We start from the raw sequence: 13,939 nt of genomic DNA on the forward strand, positions 1-13,939 counted from the left end.
GGACACAAAGATGACGTCACTCCCTGTCCCCGTGAGTCGTGTCTGAAGGGCTAGCATTTTCAGCCTTTCATGTTGTCTTCAGCACCCCCAAATTACAAGATGGCTCTCTGGTACAGAACTTGTTTATTTCAGTGGAAAATTACAGCTCTGCTCTTCTTGTTGGAAGTGATTTCTAAACACAAGAGCTAGAATACCCCTAGCACCTTGCATCTATCCTAGAAGACAGAAACAGAGAACTGGCAGGCGGCCCGAGGGGAGGGCTGTTGGTAGAGGAGGAAAGCCAGGCGGCGTGGGCTCATTAGTCTTCTGGGGCTGGAAGTTCTGGGAAAATGTTACTCAGGTGGTTGGTAGGTCCTGGGTGGAGTTTCCACTCATGGTCTATTGTAGGCTTTAGGTTTGGATCCTGGGTGGGAAGGATGGAAGAGCTGGCGTTGCTGGTGTTTAGTGAAGTGATAATATTGAATATTTTAATGGGAGGATACAGCTGAAGTTGAGGTTTGATCCAGCTCATGGCCAAATAGTGCTAGAGAGAACAGACAACAGTTAGCCTGGGGTGGCGAGCTGAAGACGCTCTCCCCAGAGTCATCCCGAGACCACCTCTGTCCTTGCCTGCAGGGCTGCCACTCACCGGAGCTGAATAGATAAAGTTGAACAGCATAAGTGCTATAATCAATATGACCACAAAGGCTATGAGTTTGAAGCGATAGCGTTTCCAGAAAACAGAGCAGAAGTGTTGAACTGGTGACCGCAACCACATGAAAGAGGTGTGGGGGCGTCTGTCCAGGAGCCAGGGAAATGGCACAGAATGGCAGAGAGAACCTTCAGGTCAAGCAATCGATGCAAAGAGCTTTCTTTTTTAAAAAAGCAATTTCTGGGCCAGGTGCAGTGGCTCACGCCTGTAATCCCAGCACTTTGGGAGGCCGAGGTGAGTGGATCACCTGAGGTCAGGAGTTCGAGACCAGCCTGGCTAACATGGTGAAACCCTGTCTACTAAAAATACAAAAAGTAGCTGGGCATGGTGGCGGGCCCCTGTAATCCCAGCTACTCGGGAGGCTGAGGCAGGAGAATCGCTTGAACCCGGGAGGCAGAGATTGCAGTGAGCAGAGATTGTGCCACCTCGCTCCAGCCTGGGTGACAGAGTGAGACAATTATCTCAAACAAAAACAAAAACAAAAAACCAACTTCTGCTTACCCCAACTCTCACCCCAAGTCTGTTCTTTGCTGATTGAGCACAGAGCTGTGGGGTGGGAGGTAATTACCACCTCTCCACAGTAGGCCCACTGGTCACCACCCCACACACACGGAGGAGCAAGACGGATCTGGTGCTTTTGCCCCAAGGACCCTTACAGGGGAGGATGAAGTGTAGGGTACTGGTTGGGTTCTGACTGGCCTCGCCCGGCTGGCTTGATTAAGGCTTCCTTCTCTGACAGAATCTCCAGGCTCATCTTCACCTTGCCCTAGGAACACCATGGGTGAGGGGGAGGCTGAGTTCAGACAGCAGAGCCAGGTAGTTTTAAGGCCTCTTCCCGGGATCGAGAAAGGAAAAGGGATTTAGCTAGGTCCCTAGATGTCTGTTAGAGCCAGGGCATGTGGCAAAGCAGTCCTAACCAGTAGACACTTTCCCCAGCTCCTACCGACAAGCGCCATTTGCCACCATCGAGGACCTGGCAAGGCCACCAGCCAGTCACAGTCTTCTTCTTGAAGAGGGAGAAGTGCTTGTATTGGAGGAAATGGGGCCACTTGGGGTCGGCGTCCATCATCCTGATGGAGCACTGCTTGGCGTGCTGAGCCGGGAGGGGCATGTCAGACAAATCCAGCTCCAGGACCCCTGAGCCCAGAAAAATGACATCAGCAAGAAGGAGCTCTCTGTTCTGTGGTCACAAGCCCTGTGTCAGGACCTCACCTAGGAAGTCGTCGGGGGAGAAGATGTCATTGTCCCAGACCTGGATGATAAGTCGGGCTGGGAACTTCATGGATGTGGCATCCAGGCTCCATATGTAATCCTGGGGGGATGCCAGAAGAGCATGTCACCGGCCTGTCTCCTGGACGTTTCCCTTGCACCCCTCAGTAGCCCTCTACCCAGCAGTGACAGACTATCAAGGAAGAGGGTTTCCACCTGAGGACATGTTTCTGCTATTCTGGGACAGATTGCGAGCCTCTGGAGGGGTGAGGGGAGGAGCTCCAGGAGCCTGAGTCTGTTCGTGTGTGGCCTTTCGCCCCCCATGCCCCCACGCCCCAGCCTGTTACCTTCTGGCTCTGGACACACACACGCTCCGCCGCCAGGTAGTCCATGGTAAAGATGAACCGCCAGTTGAAGTTAGCCTCCCCAGTCAGCGAGTGGTAGTGGATGTCTGTCTTCTGCATGTCCTTCTCCAGCCCATACAACCACCTGGGGCCAGAGTCCTATCAGCTGTGGCTCATGTGCATTGTCCTCACCCCCAGCTGCAGCCCCGTGGGAAGGGCTGCCCAGCCGACAGCAGGCTGAGCCGGAAGTAGAGAGGTGTCCCATTCAGGACTGGGCCGTGTCGGCAGGATGACTGAACTGGGGAACTGAGGGGCTCGCCGGAGCCTGACTCCTCTTCCTTACCCTTTGATGTAGATGTCGCTCGTCTTCTCTCTGCTTAAATTGTCATCCACCAGGTCCACATTGGCGGTTTTCCAGATGACGCAGCGCAGCTCATACCTGTGGCCACTGCGCTCTGAGGCTTTGCTGAGGAGGAGCTCCCCAGCCGCAGCCTCGGTGAGGGCGGAGAGGCCTGCAAGGCCACCCTGTGTGCTCTTACTCAGTGTGGGCAATTCAGGGCAAGAAAGCTCCCAGGAGAGCTTCCTCCCTTCCCAGCAGAGAAACAAATGACTGCAGCTCAGTGCCTGAGGAGAGTGGTGCCCTGCACTGGGGGGAGGCTGAACTGTGAAATGCAGCAATTGGGAAGTGGGCTGTCACTCACCGTTTAGGCTTTCTGGGGTTGATGTTGACTGGGGGGCCAGGAGGCCCCAGCTTCTTGGGGAAGATGTCCACCCACATTTGCACCTTTCCCTAGAGCCAGGATACATTGGCTGGTTGGGGGTTGCTAGCCTCTGTTCTCAGCAGGCTGGCCTGGGGTTCCCTGTCCCAGGTTCTGAGGTCTGCTGAGGTTGTGTTCCCAACACCAAGGGGTAGGGCACAGAGATACCTGTGAGGCCGCAGGCGACCACCCACCAGCTTCCCCCTTTGTTTTGACGGAGAGAGTAGCACAGTGAGATCGGGACACGGTAACTTTGGGGCTGATGGCATGGTGCTGGGATTCCACTTACAACAGGTCTGGAGGGTGAACGCCATCCCTAGCTCATGCTAGGTGGCCTGTCTGGACGGGGCTCCAGATCGGGCGTGGGGCTTCATTTATCAAGCAGCTTGGGGTTGCTTGATAGCCTCGAGTACAAGGAAACTAGATACCAGTCCAGATTTTCAGGTCATTTTGTGTTATGAACTACAACCTAAGGGTATTAAGCTAGCCACACATACAGAGGAAAGAAAGTAAGGGATGAAAAGGGGGAGAAAAGGAAAGAAAAAGGGCAGAACTGCCAACATTGAAAACACACAAATACATCCTGCCTTTCAGACTACCTGACCTAATTATATTCTTTTGAAGTGACCCATTTGAGAAAACAGGTGTAACGAGAATGGTTTTCTATTTTATATGTTTTTTGAGACAGAGTTTCCGTCTGTCACCCAGGCTGTAGCGCAGTGGCACAATCTCAGCTCACTGCAGCCTCTGCCTCTCGGGCTCAAGCAATTCTCATGCCTCAGCCTCCTGAGTAGCTGGGATTACAGGCACCCGCCACCATGCCCAGCTGATTTTTGTATTTTTAGTAAAGAGGTTTTGCCATGTTGGCCAGGCTGGTCTCAAACTCCTGGCCTCAAGAGATCTGCCCGCCTCCGCCTCCCACAGGCTGGGATTACAGGCGTGAGCCACCGCACCTGGCCAGAGCATGGTTTTTTAAAAATTTTGCTCAGAGAGGACTTTCTGTCTGGAATGTGGTAGAGCTTGAGAAGTTTAGAGAAATGAGATGAGCCATGATGGTGGCTGCAGAGTGAATGATGATTAGGCGCCTTTGGAGATTTGTATTTGTCTGTTTGGGGTTCTTCGCTGTGGAGAAGACACAGCCTGCAATTAACAGCCAGAACCAGCGTTGTCACGTCTGCACTGTCTGACCTGAGCGCCACCTTCCCACCCCTCAGGAGAGACTTAAGGCAACAGAGACATTGACTGGTAGGGCTCCCTAGTGCCTCCCACAGCTGGTGCATGGCCTCTGTTTCTTGTAGATGACCTTTCCAGCTCTGAAATTCTCCATTCTAAGTGACATCACCAGAACTTCTTGCTTATTAACGTGCACAGCATGCTTGTCTTCTGTGCATGTACATTACCGAATGTTTGGCCTGCCCTTCCCCTCTCGTGGGCGACGTCCTGGGTGGACGGGGATCTCTGTCTCCTGATCTAGCTCCTCCCATAGGAGCCACGAGTGGCCCCTCCAGTCTCATACCTGGTCGATGCCTGGCTGGCTGTCACTGTACAGTGTGCGGGTCTCCACGTGCTCAGGCACCAGCCCCTGGGTGTGCAGGAGGTAGAGTGCAAGGCGTTCCTTCTTGGGCCCCAAACCATGAACAGTAGGGGTTTTGGGTTCTGGATTGGAGAGGGATGGAAGGAGGGGGTTGTGAGGTCGTTAGCCTTCCTATCAGCCTCCCCACCGCAGCCTGGGTAGCAGTGAGGGAGAGGGGTGGGCCGCCCTCTGGCTCCAGGGAGCTCTTTCCTTGTGCTCCCCTTTCTCCCCCGAGTCTGTAGCTCTTCCATTCTGGAGCCTCACAGCTTCCAGAGGCCTGTGTCTGTGCTTTCTGCTACTGTTCTGTGCTGCTCACCAAAGCTTTGCAGCTTGAATTTTTTCCCGTTATAGAAAACAGCATCTTCATCAGGACTGAACAGAGGCGGAGGCAGCCCTTTGCGCTTGGCATAGCGTTCTAGGAGGTAGCTTGGGGGCATCTGATCCCGCCATCTAAAGGGTCCTGACCTGTGGGGGTGTGAAAGGAAGAGGTCTGAAGGTTCGGGTCCTGAAGAACACCGACCACTGTGAGCCGCAGGCTGACCACGGGTGGAAGCTTGGGTGGAGACTGGGCAGGTCTGGGCCCTGTTTCCTGTCCCAGATGCAGGCTTCTCCCAAGGGAGCTGTGGGCTCACTCTTCCACCCCAGCTGACTCCCTTCCCAGACAGGCCCACTCTCACTGGCAGTAGGATTTGGAGAGCCCACAGTGAGCTCCAAAGCCAGACAGGAGTCGGTTTTCAAGGTCGATGACTGTGGTTCCTATCTTATCATCAGGTGAAAATAGGTCGAAGTCATAGAGCTGGATCTCTAGGTCCTTCTCCAGGGGGATGTTGCAGGTGAGTTCAAACATCCTAGGGGTGAGGTGTTGAAGACGGCAGAGGATGTGGGCAGTGTCTCTGTGCCCCCTCCCTCACCGGGGTCTTGGCCCCGTAGGCCCCTTGTTGTTCATGGAGATTGTGGAGAGCAGAGCATGGGGTAGGTTGCCTTCTGCTAATCGCCATCCCCTGGTTATGGTTGAAAATGACTTTGGATAGGCCTGGTGTGGGGATCTCAGCTTCCCTCCCAGCCAGAGTGAGAAACGGTAGAACCAGCCCACCCATGCATTTGTCTTCTATCTGTTGAGCACCAGGGCGTGTAAGACGCTGTGGTAGGAACTTGGAGACTGGCCAGCAGTGCCAGCGTTCTGTGCCTTCTCCGGCCGACTTCCGGTGTGGAGGAGGTGGGAGTGGAGAAGGGGTCTTGGGGGTTGGGGCAGCTCACGTGCCGAAGACGGGATCCAGGGTGTTGGGCTGGTACATGTCCCGGCTGCCAAGCTCTGTCTTGCCCAGTTTCAGGATCACATAAGGGTCACACTGGGGTCAGAGACAAGTGGGGGAAGGATCGGAACTGGGGAGGCTGTCCAGGTGTGTCAGGGAGGGTGGGAGGGGGCGGAAACAAGCCCCTTGCACCACATGGAGCCTGTGGGGCACTGGCATTGTGTGTGTCGGTAGTTGGAGGGGCTCCCAGAGATGGGCTAAGGGGAGCGTGTGGGGCACCTGTGCAGGGCAGGTGCTGTTCTTTACCAGGCCGTTGTAGTCCTGGGGCTGCAGGTTGGTGGCTCGCACCACGTACACCCGCACCAGGCATGGCTGGGGGAAGTCCTCTCTCTCTGGCCAAGCCAAGAACTGCAGTGGGGGCTTCGGGGCTTCTGGGTCCTCAGGAAAGGGGTAGATACGGAAGAGGCCCTGGCGGGGGAGGGATGTTGGGGTCCCAGCCTGGCAGTGCTGGCCAGCTCTGTAAAGCCCTCCGGGAGGTGCCCAGCCCGTGTTCAGGAGAGAGAGGGTTGGGTGGGCTGAGGGTAGCAGGAACAGAAGGCCGTGAGGACAGTGGAGGCAGGTCCAGCAAGGTGTTCAGCAGGGCCCACTATGTTGAATCAGGGTGTCAGCAGAGGACCCGCAGTCAGTAGGCGAGTTCCCCGTCCGTCTGTGCGCTGTGGACTCGCTCCACCCCATCTATCCCTTCAGTCGGGCTTTGCTTTGCGGCCTTGGGAGGCCAGCATAGGCCAGAGCGGGGAGGGGAAGGGGAGCACTCCCTGAGTCCCTGTGGAGGCGAATCTCCTCCACGCCCAGAACTTTCTCAAGCCCTGCTCCATCTTCACATGAGCATATAGAGCCAGGGCTTTTATTTGTCTTCCGGGGACAGAAAGGGCACAAGGAGACGGGGGCAGCTAAGCTGGGGTGGACACACACCTTGAACTCCCCTACCACGGGGCTGTCCAACTTGGGCTGCTCCTGGTAGAGCTTGAAGGTCTGGCAGAAGTCCTGCAGGCCCTGGAAGGCTGGCACGGCCTCCAGCTCACAGTCATACACCTGCAGGGGTGTGTGGAACCCTGGCTGGCAGGGACTGTTCCCGAGATTAGGAGATGGAGGGACCACCAGCTCCCAGGCCTCGCTCCAAAGCATCTGGGAGTCTCTGGGAGACAGTGCGGGAACCCCCCCGACTGGAGGCTTCCCAGAGGAATCGAGGCTATAGCTCTGCTGGCCTCCTGCAGTGGGTGATTTGATTCCATCCCCCTTTCTTCCCTCCTTCAAACCTTGAGGGTGTGGTAGTCTTTGTACTTGTACTTCAGGGACTTGTGCTCATCCGTGGCCCAGAACAGCTTGCTCCACCAGTCCACCTCGTGCTCATACTCATCCTGGTGGAGAAGAGGATTGTTCTGGCCTTGGGCGGGGGCAGCCCCCAACCTCCCTGCACTGAACGGGGCTGCTCCTCGTTCCCTGGGGCTGAGCCTTCATCACCTCTGCTTTACTGGACTTGAACCAGAACTTTCTGGAGAGGTAGCCTAGGAACTGAAAAAGGAGAGGCTGAGCAAGGGAAAGCCATCGCTCACTCACGGGCTCTGACTTCAGGGAGGAGAGAGGGGTCGAGGCCAGGGTTTCCCCTGGCGCCCTTGCCCTTGCCTTTCCCGTAGACCTTTCAATTCAGGAGTCTTTAGAAACGGGATCTAGGGAGCAAGAAGAAGGGGACACATAGTTCTTTGTCCTCATTGCCCATAGCTGCAGACTAGATTCTGGAAGGCGCTCAGAAATGCAGAACCTCAAGCCCCACCCTGACCTACTAAGAGTCTGCTTTTGGTGACAATGTCTGGAGGATTCCTGCACATTCAAGTTTGACAAGCACCACTTTTGAGCAATAGTTGGGAACCCTGAAAGCACACTGGAATCACCTGTGTGGAAGGGGTTGGAAAAAATGTGGATGCCTGGGTCCTACCTCAGCAATTCTGATAGATCAGCGGCCTAGGCCTCAGGAGTTTAAAAACTCTCAGGTAAGGCTGTGTCACCCCAGCACTTTGGGAGGCCAAGGTGGGAGGATCGCTTGAGCTAAGGCATTCAAGACCAGCCTGGGCAACATAGCAAGATCCCTGTCTCTATAATTTTTTTTTTTTTTTTGAGACGGAGTCTCGCTCTGTCACACAGGCTGGAGTGCAGTGGCCGGATCTCAGCTCACTGCAAGCTCCATCTCCCGAGAATGCCTCACGCCATTCTCCTGCCTCAGCCTCCCGAGTAGCTGGGACTACAGGCGCCCGCCATCATGCCTGGCTAGTTTTTTGTATTTTTAATAGAGACGGGGTTTCACCGTGTTAGCCAGGATGGTCTGGATCTCCTGACTTCATGATCCATCCACCTTGGCCTCCCAAAGTGCTGGGATTACAGGCGTGAGCCACCGCGCCCAGCCTAAATTTTTTTTTTAAGTGAGGGAGGGAAGTCTCACTCTGTCGCCCAGGCTGAAGTGCAGCGGTGGGCTCTTGGTTCACTGCAACCTCCACCTCCAGGGTTCAAGCGATTCTTGTGCCTCAGCCTCCCGAGTAGCTGGAATTACAGGTACGCACCAGCATGCCCAGCTAATTTTTTTTTTGTATTTTTAGTAGAGATGGGGTTTCACTGTGTTGGCCAGGCCAGTCTTGAACTCGGTGACCTTAAGTAATCTGCCTGCCTCAGCCTCCCAAAGTGCTGGGATTACAGGTGTGAGCCACTGCACCCAGCCAAAAAAATTTTTTTTAAAGATTTAAGGCCAAGTGCAGTGGCTCACACCTGTAATTGCTGTACTTTGGGAGGCCAGGGCGGATAGATCACCTGAGGTCAGGAGTTCAAGACCAGCCTGGCCAACATGATGAGACCCTGTATCTACTAAAAATACAAAAAATTAGCCAGGCATGGTGGCGGGTGCCTGTAATCCCAGCTACTCAGGAGGCTGAGGCAGGAGAATCGCTTGAACCCGGGAGGTGGAGGTTGCAGTGAGCCGAGATCGCACCACTGCACTCCGGCCTGGGCGACAAGAGCAAAACTCTGCTTCAAAAACAAAAAAACAAAAAAGGATTCAAAAGTTTTAAAAAACCAAAACCTCTTAGGTGATTCTAATGTGCAGTCAGGCTCAGAGACCTGCAGAGACCCCACAGGCTGAGGGCCCTGCAGTGCGAGGTGGGCCTCACAGCTGGGCATGGGTATCCGGACTCTGTTTAATGAACACCCTTCCTCAGGCCCAAGGGTTACGCCCCGTCAGCAGTGTAGGAGGAGGTGGGCCTGCAGCCCTTACTTACATCCTGGTGCTTCTTCTCAGACAGCCCTGTGCGGAGAGAGCACAGGGACGAGTCTCAGGATGGGGAGAGGGCTGAGGAGGAAGCACCAACCCTGCGGGGGAAGCAGGGCCTACCCCACTCCCAGTGCGGGCTCGCTCGTGAGGCCTGTGGAAGGGCACGGAGGAAGGGCCGTACTTGGAAGCTTTGGGTGCACGTAGTCCTGAGCCCAGGGGTCACAGAAGTAGGGCTGGAGGAAGTCGATGTTGGCCTGGCCCGTCACGGTCTGCTGGCCGAAGGCCCAGTTGTCCACCACCTTCACCACGAGGGGTAGCGCGTAGGCCTCCTCTGTGGGCATGAGCTGCAGCCCCGAGGAGATGTGGGCAGCGTGAGACCCACAGAAGAAGAGGGCTGCCCAGCCCCTGCCCTTGGGCCTCTTACCACTGTGAGGACTAGGACAGACTCGGACTCAGGGAAGTTGGGGTTGGTCTGAAAGTCTCTGATGGGTTCTGTCCTCAGGGACTCTTCCCCGAATTCCACCAGGAGCTGGGGGGAGCTCGCCTTCTTCATGTTCCGAAGGCCCCAGGCCAGGATCTACCAGAACCAAGAAGGAGGGCAGGACAAGGGGCAGGCAGCGCCTCTGTAATGGGGTCTTGGCCAGAGAAGGGGGCTGAGGGGCAGTAGCGGTGCAGCAGGAGCCGCAGGGCCAGGGAATGGGGCTGCAGAGGAGCCAGTGTCCGAAGGCGTACAAGGACAGGCTTCCCCGTCCTGTGAGGGATCAGTGCGTGTCCTGGGGCTGGGACGCTGTCCCCCGACCCATGACGGAGGTGCCCTCCGGCCACTGGCTGCATCCTCCACTGACCTCCATAGCCCGCAGGCATTGCCCCTCCTCACCGCTGCCTTGTCTGGCCTCATCAGTTCTCAGGTGTAAGTTCCTGAGGCCTACTGCCTCTGAGGCCTGAAGAAGCAGGAAGTGTCTGAATTTCTCAGGGCCCCTGTGCCATCTAGCTCACTGAGGACCCCGTGGCTATTCGGTGACCTGGCACCCTGCCAGGAAATAGCTGCACCCTGACTCACGAGGGCCTCCTTGGGACCCAAAGCGGGAACCAGCCAAGTTGCCTGATCTCGGGGAAGCCGTCAGTCCCAGAGGCCTGACCATCTTGTGTTCTTTGCCACATTTGCGGCAGGGCACACGGGTTCTGAAGGAGGGCCCCCATGCTACTCTCAGAAGAGACGTGAGCAGCATCCTGGCATTTGCAGTCAAACGGCATTTGCTACCACGTAGTCCCTGTGTCACTGTGCATGGAATGTGTTGTCTCTTGGAGCCTCTATTTCCTTCTTTGCAAAGTAGTTGCTACTGCGCAGGGACAGCGTGAGTCCGAAACGTGATCACGCACGCTACAGCCCTTTGCCCACTCCCCACTGCAGAGGTTTGCGGTGAAAGTCTGAAATGTGATCACGCACGCTACAGCCCTTTGCCCACTCCCCACTGCAAAGGTGTGTGGTAAAATGATTTCCAGTGTTACACCAGAACCTCTTCATTTCTCTCCTGTCTCCCTCCACCTCCCAGGTAGTCTTTCTCGGGGTGTGAGCTTTAGATCCGGTAGTCAGAAAGCTGCAGCGCACTCCAGACCACCCCCGCCTGCCCTGCCCACCACCCCCATCCCACATCGCCAGCACCTCAATGGCCATCCTCTTTATCGTGGGCTGGATGCTCTTGGGGAGTGTGTATGCCCCATTCTTCCAGGGAACGCTTAAGATAGGCAGCTGCTTCTCGCCAAGCTTCTGGGGGAGGGCAGGGAGCATGAGGTCCTCTGGGCTGGTCCTACTTCCCTCACCCCCACCTCAAGCAGGTCCCTCAGAGGCCTCACGGAGCCCAGAGCCCCATGGGTAGGGGCTGGCAGGGGGACTTAGGGGAGAGGCTGGGCAGGCCAGCGTCACCAAGCCCACAGCCCTGGATCCTGGGCCCCAGGCATTTCCTGACAGGGTGGAGTTGGCCCCCGCTGGCTGGGGATGGGACGGGGACGGGCACTGAGCGCCACACTCCCCAGCCAGGCCCCCTCTCTCAATACCTCAGTCTGGAGGATCAGCTCACAGGATGCCAAGATCTCGCCCTCTTCCTTCCCCAGCTCCTTCACAAGGGGGTGCCACCTCATGGGGGGCAGGATCCGGTTCTGGAGATCCAGCCAGACCACTGGGGGCCACATGCTCCGTCCCCACAAGCTCTCCTTGCCCTGGAGGGGGGAAGTTCACAAAACATGGAGACCACGCTGGCAGGGCCCAGCTCTGCCTGGGCTTCTCAAGGCAAGGGCGACAGCTGGCAGACGAATTTCCACGGTGCTCTCTGCACGTCAGGCCTCATGGGAGAAATTTCCATACATTTTCCTCTAAAATAAATCCCTGCAGCCACTCTGCCAGGTAGGTCCTCTTCCTCCTGCTCTGCCCAGCCCACCTTACCCAGGAGTCACGCTGCCACAGCTCTAGCACCACAAGCGGTGGGCTCTCTTTGGTGTCCTGCGGGTTCTCGTACAGAAGGAGGTGCTGGAAGATGAGTGTCTGGGCCCATGTGGGGCCTGCAGAGCTCCTCAGGGTTTGGGTGCACTGGCTGTGGTTCAGGAAGACCACCCGAATGAAGGGCCCTGGAGAGGTGAAGGAGGAGGGAGCAGTGTCTTGAGCTGGGAGAGGGGCTTTCCTCTCTTCTGCTGCTGCAGCCACTGGACCTGGTGGGGCCCGGGAGGGTCAGGCAGGGCAGCCACTGAGGCCTCCCAAGGCCCCCTCAGAGTCAGCTGCAGAGCACCGGAGTCTGTCACCAGAGGCCAGGCATCATCTGGTCCCATCCACGAGTTCTGTGTGCCTCCCAGGGTTGGGGCCTGGGCCTCACCGAGATGGAGGGCAGGGGCTCCTCTGGAGGAGTTCTAGGGAGGATGTTACTTGTGGCTACCCTTTTTTTTTTCTCTTATTATTATTATTATTATTATTTTGGTCAGATTTTGCTCTTTTGCTCAGGCTGGAGTGAAGTGGTGCAATCTCGGCTCACTGCAACCTCTGCCTCCCGGGTTCAAGTGATTCTCCTGCCTCAGCCTCCCAAATAGCTGGGATTACAGGTGCCTGCCACCATGCCCGGCTAATTTTTGTATTTTTAGTAGAGACGGGGTTTCACCATGTTGGCTCGGCTGGTCTTGAACTCCTGACCTCGTGATCTGCCCACCTTGGCCTCCCAAAGCGTGGGGATTACAGGTGTGACCGCCTCGCCCGGCTCTGTGGCTGCTCTTTCTTTTTTTTTTTTTTTTTTTTTTTTTTTTGAGACGGAGTCTCGCTCTGTCACCCGGACTGGAGTGCAGTGGCCGGATCTCAGCTCACTGCAAGCTCCGCCTCCCGGGTTTATGCCATTCTCCTGCCTCAGCCTCCCGAGTAGCTGGGACTACAGGCGCCCGCCACCTCGACCGGCTAGTTTTTTTTTATATTTTTAGTAGAGACGGGGTTTCACCATGTTAGCCAGGATGGTCTCGATCTCCTGACCTCGTGATCCGCCCGTCTCGGCCTCCCAAAGTGCTGGGATTACAGGCTTGAGCCACCGCGCCCGGCCTGTGGCTGCTGTTTCATGGCAGCAGCAAGTGGCCTGGCATCAGGGAGCATCACATGGGCCTCTCGATGTGGGTGGTGAAGCCCAAGGGATACAACTCCCAGCAGACATCCTTGGAGCCCTGCCACCTACTGTCCCCGCTCCCTGCAAACAGCACTGAAGACCAGGCTGGAGCACATGGCTTGTCTCCTGAAACTCTCACTGGGGCATCCTCACAGGACCAAGGACAGGCCCTCCCCACAGGCCCTCTCGGCCCCTACTGTCCAAACAGGGTGGCACATGGTTCCCAAGCATACTGCCCTCTCTCTTGCCCTCATGCCCCACCAGTACTGCCAGGCAAGCTCCTCTTCCATGCCCAGCTAAGTGGCCACCACTGGGATGGAGCTCCCTCAGCTCCTGCTTCTAATTCCACAGTACCGGGTCACACCTCAAGAGCGGCCCTGCCTCGAAGTCTTTGTTTTGTGTCTTTTCCCCAAACCAGCACCATGAGCTGATTGGGAGATGGGTCTGCATCTCTGTCACCCTCATCCATGCCTCTGTGTTTACACTGCTGAGCTGCTATGACACCAGGACCCAGGGACAAGGCTCGCAGCTGGTGAGGGGCCAATGGGCAGGGGCCCTGGCTGGGACTGCAGGCAGGAACACGACCCTGCTCTCCTCCCTGAGGCCTCGTCCTCAGCTGGGGACAAGGCTGCCTGACACCTACCTTGGAATGTCAGGATCTGATTGGACACCAGGTTCCGGGCCTGGTAGATGTAGCAGAAGAGCTGGTAGTAGTGGGGCTCTGGGGAAAGAGGAGCCATGCCTGTCACCTCCCCAGGACACCAGCGGCTCCCTCTGGCTGCCCCCACCGCTTCCCCACCCCCTGCCCTCGGCACTGGCCTCTGGGGCCATTCAAGCAGCCTCCCGAGCCAGCCCTTACTGTTAAAGGTGCAGTAGATGAAGGGCATGTTGGGGGGCCGGGCGTCCTGCCTCGGGGGGTCCCTGAACTGTCTGTCCAGACCCCATGGCCATGGCTTGCTGTCCTCTTCCTTCCCAGCACGGTATTTCAGATCCATGGCCTGTAGCCAGGACAGTCTCCCCTGAGGCTCTCGGGTGCTGCTCCTGTGTCCTGTAGCCCAGGCCCGGTCGCCCTCCTCCCTCACGCTGCCACCCTCCTCCCTCATGCTGCCACCCTCGCCAGCCTGAGGCGCAGAGGCCCTTCCTCCGCCATCAGCGCCCCAGCCGGGCCA

General features: G+C 56.7%; 1 protein-coding gene across 1 annotated transcript in view; it reads right to left on the minus strand.

Annotated features, from left to right (window-relative positions):
* Positions 1-108: 108 nt before the first annotated feature.
* Positions 109-13,939, minus strand: part of FER1L5 (fer-1 like family member 5) — a 66,471-nt gene continuing 52,640 nt past the window's right edge. The window contains exons 30-53 of the mRNA XM_030921165.1: positions 13,630-13,768; positions 13,414-13,491; positions 11,582-11,763; positions 11,197-11,358; positions 10,805-10,909; positions 9,566-9,718; positions 9,323-9,485; positions 9,149-9,174; positions 7,350-7,400; positions 7,145-7,246; positions 6,801-6,920; positions 6,135-6,296; positions 5,833-5,924; positions 5,253-5,423; positions 4,892-5,040; positions 4,519-4,658; positions 2,946-3,034; positions 2,588-2,683; positions 2,248-2,389; positions 1,904-2,003; positions 1,635-1,828; positions 1,348-1,457; positions 629-776; positions 109-523 (exon numbers count right to left, since the gene is read on the minus strand). Of these exons, the coding sequence (XP_030777025.1) occupies positions 299-523; positions 629-776; positions 1,348-1,457; positions 1,635-1,828; positions 1,904-2,003; positions 2,248-2,389; positions 2,588-2,683; positions 2,946-3,034; positions 4,519-4,658; positions 4,892-5,040; positions 5,253-5,423; positions 5,833-5,924; positions 6,135-6,296; positions 6,801-6,920; positions 7,145-7,246; positions 7,350-7,400; positions 9,149-9,174; positions 9,323-9,485; positions 9,566-9,718; positions 10,805-10,909; positions 11,197-11,358; positions 11,582-11,763; positions 13,414-13,491; positions 13,630-13,768 (3,099 nt within the window). The 3' untranslated portion in view covers positions 109-298. The remainder of the gene's footprint in view (positions 524-628; positions 777-1,347; positions 1,458-1,634; positions 1,829-1,903; positions 2,004-2,247; positions 2,390-2,587; positions 2,684-2,945; positions 3,035-4,518; positions 4,659-4,891; positions 5,041-5,252; positions 5,424-5,832; positions 5,925-6,134; positions 6,297-6,800; positions 6,921-7,144; positions 7,247-7,349; positions 7,401-9,148; positions 9,175-9,322; positions 9,486-9,565; positions 9,719-10,804; positions 10,910-11,196; positions 11,359-11,581; positions 11,764-13,413; positions 13,492-13,629; positions 13,769-13,939) is intronic.

Source organism: Rhinopithecus roxellana, chromosome 17 (genome assembly GCF_007565055.1).
Source record: "Rhinopithecus roxellana isolate Shanxi Qingling chromosome 17, ASM756505v1, whole genome shotgun sequence".
NCBI lineage: Eukaryota > Metazoa > Chordata > Mammalia > Primates > Cercopithecidae > Rhinopithecus > Rhinopithecus roxellana.